Here is an 18,235-nt window from a genome sequence, read left to right as displayed (position 1 = left end):
GTTATCGATCTCTGATACATTTGAAATGCTGAATCATGCTTTCACCATGACAAAGGCAGGACTTCAGTCTCTGGGACAGAGCTTTCGGTGACAGAACACATACATATGGTATGGTTTCCTACAGACACGTTTCTCTCGCTGTGACCTTGTACAGATCAGGTTCACAGATTGTATAGGAAACTCTCCACCCACAGCAGAATGGACTCTGACCACTGTACTGTATACTGCAGTCTGGGACAGCTCAGGCAAGATGGAACAGAGTTTGGTAAGGCTATTGAATTTGTTTTTAGATACTGCTTCCAGTAATTAAATAGCACCCTTATTTTTGCTTTCGAACAATGATTTTGTGACATACAGTACATGGCATACATGTGGGAGTGTTCCATCAAATGTTTGCAAAATTGTTTGCATTTAATAAAACTGGAAAGTCTACATATCTCAATTTCTGCAGGATTATGCAAAATTTGCAGTTATATCCTTTCATGCATCTGAAGTAAATGCAAAGTAAATCAATCATACTAATTCTTAATGTGCAGTAGGCTTATATGACTACAGGTCTTCTGTCTGTGTTGGGAGGAGGGATTTCCCACACATATTTTAACAATGTATGCATTTATTTCTTTGGAGTATTGCGTCTGAACTTTTTATGCTCCAAAGACACTTTTGCATTTAATGACGAGCACAATAATCAGCTTTTTCCAATAAAGGTCTTGGCAAATGCATCATGCCAGGAAAAACCTACTCACAATTGCACAGAAGAGGAGTCTGAACTCTTTCACTGTTGAAGAGTAGTGCCAAAAAGCCAAGCACAATTCGAGAAGGTTTTGTTTGGGGGTGTTTCTGGGGTTTGAATTTCTTAAAGACATACTGTAGGCTTTAATAATTTATAGGATGTCATTATTTCTACATTGTGATAATTGCTAAGTGTATGTTACAGCTCTTCTCTTAATGAAAAATATATTTTAAATATACTGAGAACTAACATATGCCTTTAGTCCTATAGGGCTTGTTGTAGAGATGGTATTATTCTAAGATGGCAAACTTTTTTTGAGCATGTGAGATGTGAGTTTTTACAGTACATTGGAATGTGATTTTTAGAGAATGCATGTGCAATTTCTTCTCTTCATATAAAATAACATTCAAATTTATAACAGTGCTGCAAGTGTTTTAAGACCTTGGGATAAATTAATTCTAATTTTGAACTAAGACAAATTGACCATCAGGGTCTGCAGCAGACCATTTCATGTTACCGGGACTCAACGGAAAGCTTATGATATGCGTTCACGGAAGACAGAATTTAGAGGTCATTTTAAAAATTAGTGGAACAAGTGTCTGGATTTGAATATAACCAAGGATTTTACGTTATAATTTTGTTATGAGTTCTTTTAAAAATATTTTCTTTCTTACATTTTGATGGCCTATATTTTTCAAAGTACATCTACATCCTTGTGTTTCCAGCTGTTACCGGTGGTGATCGGGGCGGCTGTTGTTGCTTTCACCGTGCTGTACTTGTTCTTCCAATCAGTGAGCTCAAACCACAAGAAGAGAGGAAAGAAATCACCCGTTACATTACAGGATCCCTCTGCAAAATATGCATTGCCTTTAATAGATAAAAAGGTAAGATTCCTTTCTGGGGACCTTTGGGACATGTTTAATTTTGCTGTTTGCAACATGTGACTCAGTCGAGACTAGACAGAAACAAATGACTACTAATTAATAAAGAGAATCTCTTATGCTCAGTTATATGCATTGTAAAGATTCTTTCATGCTGCATTTAGTTTTGTCATTGTAGGTTGTCTTTTATAAAACCGTTTATGTTGAAATGTCTCTCACTTGGTCACTTGACAGGAAATTAATCACGATACCAAGAGGTTCACATTTGGCCTCCCATCTCCAGATCATGTCCTTGGCCTGCCTATAGGTAATTTAAATATACATATGGAGAAGCGCAATATTTTATGACTATTGATGTGAAGAAATGACTTCAATGTGCTTTCATATAGTATAATAACAGACAAATTTGAATAACTCATCATACCAAACACAATGTTTGCTATAAGGACACGACACAAGGATTGTGTTAGTGAAGTTGTATTTGACCTGACCCTAGATTTTTTCACAATAGTGTGGCCATGTTTCTTTTGTTTTACCTTATTTGAATTGTTGTGTGGTGCTTTGTGAAAGTTGATTCCATTGGAATGTTATAGTATAATAAATTGATAATGATATTGCATGTAAATCCAGAAATAATGAAAAAATAGATATCCATAGCATCTGTTCTCTTATATGGATGCACTAATCATTAATCATTAATTACCTAAGAATTAACCATTTGTTTGTTTTTGAGGACAACATGTGTATCTGTCTGCTAAAGTGAATGGAAATCTGGTAATCCGAGCCTACACACCAGTCTCAAGCGATGAAGACAAGGGTTTTGTGGATCTGGTTGTAAAGGTATTTTTATTATTGTAACTGTACATTTTTGTTGATTATGGGCTTTTATGGAAGTGTGCAAGATATTCAGGGGAAATTTGTCTCCAAATGACTGAATTTCTCTCTCAGTACACATTGTAAGTGCTGGAATGGTACTGTAAATCCAAACTCACATATGATCTTTCCAAACTTTCACCTCTTTAACTGTCATCCAGGTGTACTACAAAAACATGCACAAAGATTACCCTCAAGGAGGAAAAATGTCCCAATATCTGGACAACATGAACATTGGAGATACAGTGGATTTCAGAGGCCCTAATGGACTACTTGTATATAAAGGAAAAGGTAATGAAAGGACTTTTCTCTATTGAATTGAAACTGCAGCCAACCTGCAATGGATGTCACTTTCTGTTTGCCAGTCTACATCTTTCTGCCCAGCAGGAATATCCTGCCATCAGGTGAGAAATTGCAGCTTGCCAATTTGTGGATGAGCCCATGTTTTTCTTAAAACAGGCCTGATAAGGCATTGTCTGCAAAAACCTGTAAATAAATTTTATAGCACACTGTCAACATCTCCTTACTTTGATTGGTTCAGTAAAATTTATTATTAAGATAAACCAAGATTAGAGACAGATTTCTGAAGGGCATGGTGCAATTTACTTTTTTTTTTAATTCTATAAACGATATACACAGACCACATATGGAGCTTATTCATTTAAACAACTTTTTAAATTAATTTTATTTGTTCTGTGTACTACAGTGAGAGCAAGTACTGTAGATGGGTTTGGTAAGTTTTGGCCAGTAGAGGGCAAAATTTGCCAACTGTTGTAGCAAGATCTTTGAAATGATACCTCTGCCAAAGAATTGTATTTATTAATTTTGTATCCAGTTTCTCTTTGCTTTGAAAATTTGAGGTTTTCTTATTGGATTATAAAGTAAGTTTATTAGATTTTTATATCCTATTTAACTAGACAGAAAATTATATAAAAAACGGAATGTTACAGAAATGAACAAATCGGTTTCTGGGTAGTCACAATCCAGCAGATTTATAGGCCTCACCTTTACTCATCAATGTCTATACATTTGGAAGAATTTTATTTTGTTCAGTTTTGAAGTTTGGAAATCATTTATTCTTTTGTTCATTCAGGGAAGTTTGAAATCCGTCCAGACAAAAAGTCAGAGGCAAAAGTGAAGCACATTAAGAATCTTGGAATGATAGCTGGAGGAACAGGTAAGTCCCTTTATTAAATTTAAGACATACTGTACCTCATTAAAACATTCCTAGACATGAATTGTCCTATTATTATGCATTCTACTATTTCAATAATCATTTTCTTCTTTTTAATTAATATAATCTGTCCACTGAAGGAATTGCTATCAGATATCCCAAAATTGTTCAGTAGTTTTTAGAATGAGGTGGTAATATCAGTTAGAAGCCTGACGGTTTAGGAATAATTTTGTATTTCTTTGCACTGTTTCCCATGCAGGAATTACTCCAATGTTGCAGCTAATCCACCAAATAACAGCTGATCCTGAAGACAAAACAAAGTGCTACCTACTTTTTGCAAATCAGGTTAGGACATAATTGAAAATAAGTGCTTTTAAAATGTAAATGTTATAACGATGGTCAAGTGTTTAACTTAACTTATGGATATATTTTGCCAGGACAAGAGCTTGTTTTTTGTTTTACTTTCCTTATTGCATGTACTATAAAATTGAGATACCTGTATACTGTAGCTGTGGACTGTATAGCAGTACACAACAGTTTTAGAAATTCAAAAGGGGACTTTAAAAGATCTACTGTATGGTTATCCTGCATTAATTTGGCTGGCTACACCCTATAGTTCAATCACATTACAGATTGAAAAGCAAATGGAAATAATCCCTCAGTTTTCTGATTGTATTAATATTTAATGATGCAAACCTACAGCAATATGAGTAGAAAACAGTTGTAAAGTATACACAGACATGCTGATCGGAAACCATGGTAAATATATTAAATAAATAAACTTGGTAAAAGTATGATACAGATGTAGTAAGATCTGCAAGATCATTAGCTTAAGATAGAACTCCTGATTATTGCTAATGTCATAATAATAAAATAGAATAATAATTATCATTACTCAATATCATTTTCATAAAATAAGTTAAGGAAAATATTGCTAAATTCCATTGAGATTCTAAGAACAAAGGCTTTTTATGTGCATAGAGTGAAAAGGACATCCTCCTGAGAGCAGAGCTGGAAGACGTGGCTCGGAATCACGCTGATCAGATCAAGCTGTGGTACACCCTGGACAAAGCCCCGCAGGGTAAGAGATTCAGCACACCAAACACTCACGTCAGCTGCTGCTTGGCTTTGTCATGAATGCACGATAGTCGTGCTGATCAAGCTGTCTGATTTCTGTGATAAATGTAAGGCATGAAAACACTGATGATGCTGTCTGATTTTTGTGAAAAATGAAAGACGTGAAAACCCTTTTTTGCACACCAAATATGTTGATATAGATACTTTATTGATCCCGTGAGGGAAATTGCAGTGCAACAATAGCTTAGCACAGTCAACACAGCACAGTGTAATGAAATTATCTAATAATACAACAATACATACAATACTGTCGGTACAGACAGTGAGAAGAGAAGTAAAAAGTCAAAAATGGATTACACAGAGTTGATTGCTGTGAACCCATTTATATATGTTAATTGCAATGAAACCAATCAGTAAACTAATAAGTTGCATACCTGAGTGCTGTTAATTTGTGTGATAGCATACAGAATTAGGTTTGGATGTGGGAGCAGAATTATGTTGAATAAATGACTGAAATCAAAACTAAATAATTGAATAGTTATATCTGAAATACAGCTTCTTATTGTGTATGCTAGCTTAGAGCCAATCTTTATAGTTTAAACTCAAGCCTCTCTCTGCATATACATTTATCTTCAAGGACAATGATAATGAGGTTTTTCAATCTGTTTATTGAAAATATAGCAAGGCTGGTCCTAGCCTCATGCTTTCACTGTAGCTTTAAATGGTCAGTAACGCCCCAGGTTTATTAGGGTGGAGCTAATGCCAATGTCCCAGAGTAGTAAAAACAGCATTCAAATATAAGACAAATTCCTGCTTCTAAATTGTAGACCTGAAGAGTTAAGCTTGTGTTTTGTTTCGCAGGTTGGAAGTATGGCACTGGATTCATTAATGCCGAAATGATTAAAAATCATCTGCCTCCTCCAGCAAATGATGTCCTAGTTTTAATGTGTGGTCCACTACCCATGATTCAGTGTGCATGCCAACCCAATCTGACAAAACTGGGATACAAGATGGAGGACATGTTTACTTACTGAGAAGCAGCCTTGATCTCATTGAGGAAAGTGTATGACACATATTCTGTTTCACTTATTATTTCTTATAATAAGACAAATTATAAGAAATGTGAAATGACTTTCCTCACTCTTGAAGACAGTTATGACTTTCTCTTTATGGACTAATATATGTTAAAATATAGGAATCTGTGTTTGTAATACCTTTTTAAGAAACCAATACCAATAAAGCTTAATTAAAGAATAACTGAAAACAGTTAATCCAATCTCATTTTATTACATCAAAAATATTTAATACTGTTAATGTAACATGAAAATATGCAGACACAGGAATTAAACAGCTGTTGGGAAAAAATATTTGTATATTTGAACTACTTTAATATTTAATTTCCTAGTTCCCAGTTAGATAGAGCATGAAAACAACAACATCAGTAATTAAAAGAGAAAAAAAGATCTAATAAGCATGCATTTTTTACTTTATTAAACTGAAATGTAGAATATTAGACAGGATATTAGAAGTGCTACTTTACAAGGATTGAGCATTGATTATAGGTGTTTAAGCAATGCATGTAATATAATTATAAATAGCAATTTGATAGTAAGAGCAGATTTAGAACCATTTTACTTAAAACCCATCTGCGTTAGACCCTCCAATCTTATGTTGCATTTTATAATGTATGATATTTTGTGTTACAGGTACAGAAATGTAGCGGACAATATAATTTGGAAATCCTAAAAAACATGATGCCTGTTTAATAATGTTCATGGTCAATGGTTTTTTAATTACAGGAGGCGCGTAATTAACAGCTGTGTATATGAAAGTCCCACTCCCAGGTGTGCAATAAGGTGTTACTTTAAATTCATTACCTTAAGAAATTTCACACGGTCATCACGCACTGTTTCCCTGTTACTTATTAACTCCACACATGACCTGTAGAAAATGTAGGTAAACATGATTTTATTTATCTTATTACCATAAAATTATAAATCTTTAATACGTCACAACAAGTGTCTTCTTCAGATCTCTTTTCTCTCTTTTGATGACAGTTGGCAATTAGCAGTGTGACTTAGCGGGTGACTTATTTTAAGTGAAGTGAGGTGAAAATGTTTCCTCTTACACCTCAGAAGGAATCTCAGGAGGATTCAAAGGTATTAATAGTGCAGTGAATCGTCATGAGTTCTATAAAGGAAAATGTTGTTTTGGGGTAGTTTCAATGTTCTCCACGAATATTGGAAAAATAATTGGTGTGTCTTAAAAAATGTGGACAGGCTTATGGCTTAAAAGCCTTGTAGCTGGACTGCCCATGTGACTGAAGTCCTTTGTCCTGGAAATTATATACTATAAATTACATAAGGGTTTGCACGCGATCTTTGGACTAAAAATTCAGATTGCAGTTGGTTGTAAATCAGAAACCAGAAACAGATCAAGTTCAAACAGTACAGGGAGAGACGTGTAAAATAAGTTGTAAATCTTCGATTAGCGGGTTGTTGCTTGTAATAAAAGGGTTTCCAATCCAGGCACTTAGGTAAACTTGATGACCATCGTTAGGGGTTCGTCGTGCTTCTTTTCTTTTTGAGCAATGGTCTGCAACATCTTTGCTGGGGTTACAAAGGTTTTTGATCCTTTGAAAAAATTCTCAACGAACGCTTGGTCGATTTTAGCACCTTTGCCAAAGGCAGCCTGGAAGTTATTGCTTAGCACACCATAAATGTTGCCCGGATCATTTTGACGACCAAAGAAAAGGAAGAGGGCATAACAGTCCTTGCCGATTGAGGAGCAGAATTCAATCATCTTCTCTGGCTTTGATTTATCAGCCGACTCCATCTTGGCGATTTCCATACTCTCAGTTAACATTTCAACCTGGTCTCCTTTAGCAGGCTTGCCCTCTTCTTCTGACAGGTGAAAGACCTGGACTGCGATCTGGACTTTGGGGTTCTTGCTTGGTGCATCAATGAGAGCCCAAACCCAGTCGGCACCCAGTAGAATCTCCTGCTCTTTGGTCATTGTAGTACAATTGAAGGTTTCTGTCAGCTGAAGGTAGACACTTTGGTTGATGTATGTCATGAGAAAGACTTCATTGAGGGTAGCAGCACTGGGGCGAAATGTGTTTTCAGGATCCTGAAATAGAAGGTATTCTTTGGTTCTGTTTGAGGCATACTTGACACTCTCTCCAAAGTTTTGTGTGAAGTCGGCTTGGCTTGTTTTCTTCATGATCCCCTTGAATTCATTCGTGATGAACTCATTCATGAGGGCTTTGACTTCAGGTGTTGCCTGTGTTTGACCCATCACTGAAGAATGCTTAGATTGTTGTCTCCTTTATACACTGAAATCAAATGTTTAGATAAATATTTAATGTATTAATTTTTATCATTTGCACAATATGCCTACATCAACAATAATATGATCATACAACACAATGATATTGCTGTGAAAACTTTGGATGTAAAAACAATATAATACTTTATATGCATGGATCCATTCCTGGGACATTTGGTAGATTAGTAGCTGTGAATCTTCTATGTTTTGGAATACTGCTGCTTTTCTTGATATAACCTTTAAATTATATGGGGTAACATATGGATAAGGATGAAGAAATTATTCAATGCTTTTATACTTAAAATATTTGCCATACTTCATATATTTCTACTAATCATATTCCAGAATTTATCTACAATCTACCATGATCATATTGAATGTCACAATAAAATACAGGAAGTCCCACCTAAGAAGATTGATACAAACCTTCTTAAATTACTAACCTTTCATTCGCTAATGTTCTACAGAACCTGCCATGAAATTGCAGTAACCCAGTATCCCCAGTATTGTAAACCCATTAATAGAATTCTGCGTTTTAAATAATAATATGTAACAATAGGTTCATCCTTTGCTTCCCAGTATACATTTGATTCCATTTGGCATTACGCTGAGATCCTCCTTTATGAAATATACATTATACTCTATTCTGTGAAGAGAAAGAAAACTATTTCAAATGTTTTTTTTCTCCTTAAAATCATCGAGAGAGGATACTTACCAATGCTCCTATACTCTGTGCGTTATCCTGAGTGAAGAGCACACAGCTGTCATCAAAGTCCTTTCTGAATACCTGGCGAAAAACGCGTTCAGGCTTGAAGCAAAGGCACAAACTGGAAACTCGGGGGGGTATGTCTAATACACATCTTCACCTTGCTTTGACTTTCAAATGGTGTGCTTTTCTAATTGCGTGAGTGTCCGCCCAGGGCTTGGGCATTCACTCTGCTAAAAAAGCTGAGCATTTAGTCTTTGAAGATTGCAGTTCCCTTTGCAAATACATGACAAGCCAATTTTCAATGTAAATCCCCAAATGGGAGTAAAACCTGTTTCTGGTTTCCCAGGATAAACAGACATTTAACCATGTTAGTTAATCACAGGGTGTGTCTGACAGTAATTCTATATTGTATTCAATATCAAATAATGGAAAAAATAAATAAATCTGAAATGCCTATTGTATACAATTATATTTATTTTTGTTTTATAACATAATATAAAGCTTGTGTCACAAATAAATAAGAAGGAAATACTGGAGATGCAGAACTTAACATTTGCCAAGTTCCCAAGCTTAGAACAAAACTTAACTTCAAAACTTTTGTAGTAACCGTTATCCAATGTGAACTGAAATGATACAAATAAATACATGATGTCAGAAGATGTTAAAGCAGGTGATTTACAAAAGCTGCTGGTCTTAGTTTCTCAGTATAGTTGAGGTATTGATGTTTTCCCTGGTCAAGCGGCATGTTAGTCTGGCACTTTCTTCTCAGAGTGTTGCTGTTTGTCCCCATCTGCAGTCCTGCAGCAGGTCGTCGTGGCTTAGCAAATACTGAAAGCAAGAAGTGTCAGGTGTTGGTGTTAGCTTGAAGCATGGCATGGTTGAATTGTCATTTATGTCTCCTGAGAACCTTAGAAACTCCTATTCACAAAATACAGTTGTTCCAAAAGTTTTGTAAATTATACATTAATCATGGAATTTAAGGACCTTAAGTGCTTCATTTGGAACAAAATGATGAAAAAGTGGTTAGCCCACTTACTTAACCTACATTATAGAGACAGGTGAGCACTGCACTAACTCTGTTTTGCAGACTTCTGCTGTCAATAACTGAATACAGACGTGGTTAGGAATGTATTTTACTCTCTAATTGTGATCTTGTTGGTTTTATAATTGTAGTCATATAGCACTGTACTTAATATTGAAGTCCAAAGCTCTCCATTTTATAATGTTTTACGTTAGCAGGATTATGGAATTAGGAATATGCATTTTACTAATGATAGCCATCACTTGATTACTTGGTTAATTATTAATACATTAATGACAAAACTTAAAATTATTTTAATATATATACAGTGAATATATTGCATACTAAGCTTCAAAAGAAACATACTGTCACATACTGTATAACTACAACAAATTCACAAAGTTAATATCTATTTTGTAATGGGTACACTGACATTCATGATACTGATGAACTCTCATCATCAACAGGCCCATAAGAAGAGCAGAAGTGTGGTCACAGCCCTTGATCAATGTAATACCTTCGGCTGCAATCAGTTGCTAGAATTAGATTATATAGTGACTAGACACTTCTGACTAGTCCTTTATAGTTGGACCTCCCCATCAACTGGCCTGTTATTCACATTAATTAGCATACAATTCTGCACACGTGTGCCATACTCACTGACATTCATCTAGGTGGTCTACACAAATACTTAAGTCATTGCTAAAACATACTGGACACCACAACTGGCAAGACCTCCTGAGCTAGGGGTCCCCAATGGGAGATAATTATTCAAGCTGCATACTGTACATGTTTATATAGGGTGAGTTTCTTTAGATGCTCAGTATATATATCTTTCTGTGCATATATTTGTCAGGGGGTACTTACTGTAAGGTTATTTATGCCTGCTGAGAAAGCCCCTATCTGCTGTACTGTTCCTTCTGTAACCTCCATCTGTAAAATCAGGCAGCAACTGCATCAAACCATAACAAGGTCTGTTTTTATAACTTATTTCATGCACTTGGCAGAACACTGATCTATTACACAATAAAGAACGTTTGAGGTGAGCATAACATAAAAGGATTCTAGATAGGTTGTCTTTAGTTTTGTTTTAAAAAGACAGAAAATAGAAGACATGTATATTGTAGGCCTTTTCAGTAATGGATTATCTGCATTTTGTTCCCCATGCTTTAAAAACTAGTTTAGCAACGTTTTGGATTATTAATTTTATTGTTAGCACATTTCTTGCTTGTCCTAAAGAAAACCCAGAGAGCATGCTCTTATCCTGTTCTGTTTGAGCTGAAGAAGAATACTCAGTCTGAGTTAAGGAATGGCCCCAGATCATTTTTTGAGATATAAATCAAAACAGTACTGTTTAAGACACACAATTATCATAATAATTAAATGTGTTTATTTTACTTAATCCTGTTATTTGTTTCTGATCAGGATTTATAAGAAAGTGAATTTTTTTTTAATGAGCTAGCCAAAACTAGCTTCATGCTAATTGGCAGGATCCTACAGTGATTCACTTTTAGATCAGGGGGCAATCATAAATGTTTTGATTATATGATTGAAATTGAAGAGAGCTGTGATCAGACACCAGATGAACTTATTTCAGCACTGAACAAGACACTGCAGAATGAAATGTCAACAACATGGAACTGGTGCAAATTGTAACAAAAAGTGTTATAGCTCATACCTTTCAATGAGCCCCTTTAAGATGATGGCGGCGTTTTCCTTTCCCAGCATGCACTTAGTCATCTTGCATAAAATGGGCAACTCAAGTTTGACAAAAGCAGGTTAGGAATTGATTATTTTTTGTTAATCGTGCACTTTAGAATAGGAATGTGACCCTGGTGTCCTAGATAAATTCCTCTCTGGGTTTGCACAATCTGGTCTCTCTACATTTCTCCCTTCCTCTGACTGCTTATGAACTTTCTCACTTTCCCACGTGCACAGCTGGACTGTTGGTGCACAACTGCTATCCCAGATCACCCATGTAGTGGATGATGTTTGTTCACTCCTGTATGTAAAGCATTCTGGCATCCTTTGGGACAATATAATGCAATCTATTCATTACTTTTATAATCCCACATTCTTGTTAAAAACCTTACAGTTGTATTTATACAACATTTAGCAGAAGGAGCTCAAAGAAAGATGCATAGAAGTAGAATACATTTCTGCTAGGTAATATAATTTTGGGGATTTTAATTGTGAATTATGCACAGAGTACAAAACTACAGTGTACTGTTGTAGGATCCATGTACATGTTTTGAAAAAACAACTTTCCAAAACTAACGCTCAAAGAGATTCTTTTATTATTTTATTCCAATCATTTTTTAAGTAAAATATACATAGGAGACGTATGCTTAATTACCATAGCAAACCTTAGTTTGCTACAAAAATATTTTAGGTTATATATAGGATATATTGTAACAAATAAACAGAGCATAAAATAGTGACAATGTATTTTCTCTTCAAAGGTACATAGCCACAGGATGGTTTAGCGTTTGTGTGCTCATATAATACAATTAACCAACATAAATAATAAATACGTTCCCCAAAGTGCAAATATTGCACAGTGTTTATTATAAAAGAACTGTTTGTGAAACAGCTGGTTTGGAATTTAAAACATTTAAATTTTTGAAGTCTTATAATACAATTCTAATACTTTTGGACTTATGTGCAAAATAAAATATTTATCATCTTAATATGCACAAAGCAATGAGCACATCATTTGAATTATAAACATCAATGCACTGTATTAAAGTAATAAGAAACAATTTCATACTAAAATGCTGAACACATTTTCAGACTGATTTAGGAAATGACAAAAATTCTTCCAGTGAACATCCGTTTTAGTTTGTCCTGAATAGCATACATGCCCATGGTTCAGGAGTCTAGGTGTTAAGTGATGGCACGGGGTTATGGTTGGCAAGCAATGATTCCTATCTTGACTGGGTGGATGACATCAGCTTTTTTGTCCCACCTGCTCCGGTCTCTCCATGTCCCTGTCAAAAATTGGGCTCAGTCCCCTGGTTCTTCCAAAGCCCCTGTGACCTCCATTTGAGGCAGGCAACTGCTGGGCTGTGTCCACTGGGCAAATATAATCCGAGGAGTCATCAAGCTTCTTTTTTCTTAAGTGCCCAAAATTTGAAAATCCAAGTTTCTTTGGCTAAAATGAAAAGGCAAAATACAGTCCGATTGATCAAACAAAAGATGTCCAAGTGTCCTCTTTTTTTCTGGTCTTTCCTGTTATTGTAATTACTTAAACTGATATATGGTGACTCATAAGCACTTTTCAATTTGAAATATCTATTACAAATGAGATTAAACAAATCTAAATGTGATTTTCCAATGAATGAAAGTTCCTACCCTGACTTTTGCAGTGGTGGTAAGGGGCGTGTAGCTGGAGGACTCCATAAATTCTCGCTTCTCTTGCTGTGCCTCTGACCCTATCAGCATGTTGAAGTTTGTTGCCAGGTGTCTCCTCAGAAGAGTTTTTTGAGGTGGGATGTTCAGCAGCATTGCTAAGGTGTCGGAATTAAATCGAGGCTCTAGAATCTACAAAAAAGGAGGTAGAGTGGAGGTAAGGATAACTGTATGAAATTCTTTTTCACATTGACATTAGTTCAAAACACCTTCTCTGGCCGAAGGCTCTCAGTCTGCATTCCAGAAAAAAGAATATTACCTTTTTCCTGAAGAAATAAAGACACCATGCTACCCTCCTCATATTAGATATAATATGTAATTGAATTTGGTGATTAAAAATGATACTTTTAACAAAGAATCTGAACTTAAACTAATAATAAATTTGAGAAACTTGTCAAATGAATGGTATTCAATAGAATGGCATTCTTGCCATGTAATGCATCTGTAATGTTTTTGAACAAGGTATTGATATACTCACAATCAGGCCTCCGTGAACTCCACTACCTCTCAGATTGGGCGCATACTCTGCCAGGTCCACTGAGCGCAGCCACTCCATCACCCGATGGTTTGACCACTGCATCACTTCCAAGGGAGAGCTCTTGTTCTGTGCCATACACACACACACTTTATTCTAAGGAGATAGTAAAATAACTCAATTTCAAACTGATCTTCAGCTCTTAGCATTGAGACTGACACCAATTCCCTTGGCAATGCTGCAGTGTAAAGGCTGTCTCACTGTCACTTTCAAACTGTTTACATTTCTTTTTAATATGCTGTAATTTTCATTATTAAGGTCAGCTTGTTCTAAATCATATTATCCCATGTAAAAGAGAACTGCAGTCCCAATTTCTCAGACCGGTTATTAAATCTCCATAACAAAATTAATTAATTGACGGTCTAGAAAATGTTTACTAATCCCAAATTAAATGTAACATTGTGATCATTGTGAAAGTACTGAAAGAGTCACAAACTTGCCATAGGCAAGATTCCTGCTCACTAGTAACCATAATGACTAATGTAATGTAATGCACGAGCAAATAAATTCAGGTTGTGCAGCAGATATTCCACTGCAGAAATGTTATTATGTGATCTGCATGCAGAGTTAACAAGTAGTATTTGTCGGCAAAACCGCTGGTCGGCAAAAAAGTCGAGAGCAATATTTCTGCTGGATTAAAAGAGATGTTTATTCACAGCCTGCCTGTTTGTAATTTAATAGGGCCTGAATGTTTTGCTGCCTCATTCTGAATCAAGACAATGACAGCAATATCATTTCAGAGGTTTTACAGGTTACTGTGTACATTTTACATTTTACTGGTTTGAAATGCTAATTCTTTCTCACCCTGCCTTGTTCTGAATCACAGAATATGGCATTGCAGACACCTGTAAACTTAATCTATTTTGAAATGTACAGTAAATTGGAGGTTTTACAAGTTACTGTGCATATTTTACTTTTATTGCGGTTTGAAATACACTCATCAATGCTAATCCTTTCTAACCACAAATAAAAAAAAAACAGTGTTGCTATTCCCCTTTATACAGTAGATACTGTAGAGGAAATTAGAAGTCAGCCAAAAACAGGCTGCACAGAACAAGTACTATGCAAGTCTGTTCTGCTTACCTCATCTGCAGGCCTGCGTCTCAGGCAGTTAGCATTGAAATTGTTGACATGCAGGATGTGAATGGCACATTTGATGCTGTGATGATGGAGCTGGCTTGTGACTTTAAGAAACAGGAGGTCATTCTGTGAAATTAAAATAAAATTGTATGTTAATGTTCCACATTATTTTCTACAGAAACCAACATTGCTGCCATGCGCTCTGCACCCAGCATTGCCAGCAGGTACTGTACAGTATGTTGATTTTCTAACCAGTGAAACATGAGCACCTACCACTGTCAGGTACTGTAGCATCCTGCCATCCACCCTTGCTTCATTGAACTGATCTTTGTACTGTGGCAAGCCTATGTCATCTAGCCAACCTGCAAACAGGAATTAGGATATGTTCATTTTAAAAAATAATAATAATTCAAAAATGTTTAGCTCATGCAATTAGCAGACAGGAAGAAACACGACTGATTATTCCCATATGAAGTCAGTTTAATCTATAACTTACGTGTTACCCAGATGTGGTCCAGTTCAGATGATTTCTCGGTCTGTTTTGTGCTGAAGGATCTGAGAGCCAGTAGGCACTTCTTTCTGTGCAGGGGGTGCTTTATTCCCATTTCCTGGAATTTGTTCCACACTGAATATTACCTGGAGGCTTCATGTTACATACAATTCACTCTGTTGTGATTTTTAGATACCGTGTATTGCTCTATTATGTGCTGAAGACATTGTGTAAACAGCAGTAGTGTAAATATTAATGGTATTAATGTATTCTATTACTAGAATTACTTAACTCTTTCATATAAAGAAATGGTTAAAAATGCATCTAGAGAGGATTCCCTAGAATTTGCTAAACAAGAGTATGTATTTCTGCTACATTCATAAATGGGAAAATTAAAATAATTGCCTGATTGGGAGTATTATGTGTATCAGGAGTTGCAGGCAAATATTTATGAGCAAAAGATTCCTTGTACCTTTTCAAGCTCCTGGGGTGTTGCAGCTAAGAGGGTTTGCCCATTGTTGACCCATTGCCTGGCCAGGCTCACATACTGGCCCAGACCAAAGTCCTCCAGCCAGCTGCACACCTGCTCTGTTGTCCACTTCGAGAAGGGAGTATTCAGGTCACTACAGGACAGAGTCAATGACAAGATGTATAACCTTTTAAACTTCACCTTTGAGTGATGTGTAAATAGGTCAATTGTAGCACCATTCAAACACATTATGGTTATAGAAACTGAACAGACAAAAGCAGAAGCCTCATGTACTGGACATGCATGGACTATAAATGTCATTTTCATTATCCAGTTTAAATGAAACAAATAGTAAAGCATTTAAGGGAAATCAGCACCCTCCCCATGATGAAAAACTCTAAGGTTTATCCAGTGTGTTACTTGCAGTTAATCATATCATAGGTTTTGTTTAACAAATTTCTTTTGTGCCACCCTTACAGCCTTGATAAACTGGAAAAACATTTGAATGGTAGGAGCCTACAAACAGCAATTCTGAGAGGTATTTTGAAATTTGAAAACAAAGGCACTACAGAAATGAATACATTTATGAATTAAAAATAAAGTAACACATATAAAAAAGAAGCTATCTGTATAGACTTACGTCTACAATATGTCAGAATGCTCTCATTTATGACCACCTTTCCAGGATAATTGTACTGTAATTTTGGCTCACTGAGTTTCTACTGCTGTTGGGTGTGTACAACAGTGTTATCTTCACTGCTGTTGTCTCTACATCAGTAGAAACTCTACAGCAAATTAAATTAATCTTATCTTTATCTTATCTTAACTCAGACAAACAAATAACATTGATGAAAGGGATACAATTTGTATTACACATCTACTCAGCCATCATAGTGTAAAGCAATGGAAGTCTGGAAGAATGTAGGAACCATTGGCAGCTTAGCTGTTTTAATACTTTCTTGTAAATGGATCGATTTTGGCAGCTTTACTTTAGCTCAGTGGAGTCCCACTACAGCGTACCAGAATGCACTGCTGGTTTCTTTAGTCCTGGCTAGCCGAGGCCCAGCTGTCGCCCGTAGCCCCCCTCTTCGGAACTCAGACGGCTCCAAGTCATCTGCCTGCAGAGTGCCAGACTGGGTTCTTCTGATCCTGGGCCATAAATGGAGATTTTAATGACAATTCAGAAGGGATGACGGCAACCAAGGTCTCCCTCATCTCTATTACTCAAACTCATAATTCTCCATGACATAACGTTCTAAAAAAACCTATAAATACACTTGTAAGCCTCTCTCTCCCTCTTGCTTCATCTTTCTGCTTCCCTCCTCCACCCAATTTCCATCTTTGCAGCTCCCCCTTGGTTATGATCTGCCTTTTGATTTGGGGGTCCTGACTTCCTCATCCTATGGCTAAGTGGTCGGCCATCAGCCGAGTGGGTTAAGGCAAAGCTTCGTACAGCCTAACTCCACAATAAACTATAAACATTCTTACACACAATTTCTTACTGGGTGAAGTTATTCTTCGCCAAGGGGAAAACAGCATGCAATTGACAGACATGGAGTTTACAACTACTGTATATATTTCTTTCAATTTCAGATGTAAAGTAAAACCATTTGGCCCCCACCATCTCCCATTATCTCTCACCCCCTCCACAGATCTCTGCTTGGGAATGTGTAAAATAAGAAATAAGAAAGCCCCTGCAGTCCCCAGCAATGCCATGAGAGGGAATGTGGAGGCTCCCAGTACTCTGCTAGCAACATCTGAGCTGCCTGCAGACCAAACAACCAGGTTCAATTCTGCTGCTACCAAAGAGGCCCCAGTAAGAATCTATATCTAGCAAAACTACCCTGTGAGGTCAGGCAATATCCCCATTTAGAATAATGGACAAAGAAGACAAAAACATTTCTACAACTTAACCCCTTTTAAAAAAGAAAAGGTGTTTTTTTAAAGAACAAAATGTTTGCTATATCTTTAAACTTTGGCTAACAAAATATTTGCCATAAAGTAATGTAGAGCTTATTAAAAAATGTCAAAACATAGAACAGTAATCCCCTACTTAGTTGTCAAAACAAATAACAAACCTCCCGCAAGTATGCACGCCTGCTTTACATTTATGTACTTGCTTAATTCATTTTGTGATGTATATGTGGTCATCCAAACTCACTTTCCCCAGAATTTCTTGATGCCTTTTGGATTTTTCTTGCTATCTGGGGAAACAGGAGACTGTTCTCCAGAGTCGACGCCAGATGACAGGGGTGAAAGATCAGACAAGGCCGTGTCCTCGGTTTTCTCTGTCTTTCCTTAGAAATAAAAAGAAATGTGTTCGTTTTCCATTTCTTTATTCAGACCACTCCACCCTTCAACACGTACACACACACATAGGGACAATGTAGAATAATGACCTAATCAGCACATCACTGAAAGGTGGAATCAACTGGTGAAACACATTTTGCTATCC

General features: G+C 36.3%; 3 protein-coding genes across 6 annotated transcripts in view; 1 reads left to right on the top strand and 2 right to left on the bottom strand.

Moving 5' to 3' along the window:
* The first annotated feature begins 222 nt into the window (after positions 1-222).
* On the top strand, positions 223-5,819 carry cyb5r2 (cytochrome b5 reductase 2). Its single transcript, XM_006642622.3, has 9 exons — positions 223-265; positions 1,459-1,617; positions 1,849-1,921; positions 2,348-2,454; positions 2,649-2,778; positions 3,581-3,664; positions 3,921-4,006; positions 4,643-4,742; positions 5,600-5,819. The coding sequence occupies exons 1-9, from the start codon at positions 251-253 to the stop codon at positions 5,770-5,772; spliced, it is 927 nt and encodes a 308-aa protein (XP_006642685.2). The 5' UTR covers positions 223-250; the 3' UTR covers positions 5,773-5,819.
* An 872-nt stretch (positions 5,820-6,691) lies between these two features.
* Positions 6,692-8,871, bottom strand: rep15 (RAB15 effector protein). Its single transcript, XM_069181861.1, has 2 exons — positions 8,781-8,871; positions 6,692-8,072 (listed from the first exon to the last, which is right to left on the bottom strand). The coding sequence occupies exon 2, from the start codon at positions 8,033-8,035 to the stop codon at positions 7,271-7,273; it is 765 nt and encodes a 254-aa protein (XP_069037962.1). The 5' UTR covers positions 8,036-8,072; positions 8,781-8,871; the 3' UTR covers positions 6,692-7,270.
* Positions 8,781-18,235, bottom strand: part of ppfibp2b (PPFIA binding protein 2b) — a 61,859-nt gene continuing 52,404 nt past the window's right edge. For 2 of the 4 annotated variants that reach the window (XM_015338293.2, XM_015338282.2), the window contains 9 exons: positions 17,942-18,077; positions 16,801-16,929; positions 15,784-15,934; positions 15,318-15,429; positions 15,095-15,183; positions 14,825-14,947; positions 13,685-13,810; positions 13,150-13,338; positions 12,081-12,949 (listed from right to left, as the gene is read on the bottom strand). In XM_015338293.2, coding sequence (XP_015193779.2) covers positions 12,746-12,949; positions 13,150-13,338; positions 13,685-13,810; positions 14,825-14,947; positions 15,095-15,183; positions 15,318-15,429; positions 15,784-15,934; positions 16,801-16,929; positions 17,942-18,077 — 1,259 coding nt within the window. In that variant the 3' untranslated portion in view covers positions 12,081-12,745. Of the gene's footprint in view, positions 8,853-9,257; positions 9,603-10,662; positions 10,729-12,080; positions 12,950-13,149; positions 13,339-13,684; positions 13,838-14,824; positions 14,948-15,094; positions 15,184-15,317; positions 15,430-15,783; positions 15,935-16,800; positions 16,930-17,941; positions 18,078-18,235 lie in introns of those variants that run through there. The other 2 variants (XM_069181859.1, XM_069181860.1) reach the window with 2 other exon arrangements.

This window comes from Lepisosteus oculatus, chromosome 21, assembly GCF_040954835.1.
Source record: "Lepisosteus oculatus isolate fLepOcu1 chromosome 21, fLepOcu1.hap2, whole genome shotgun sequence".
Classification (NCBI taxonomy): Eukaryota; Metazoa; Chordata; class Actinopteri; order Semionotiformes; family Lepisosteidae; genus Lepisosteus; species Lepisosteus oculatus.
The sequence above is the reverse complement of the archived record's forward strand: the minus strand, read 5'-3'. Positions and strand labels throughout refer to the sequence as shown.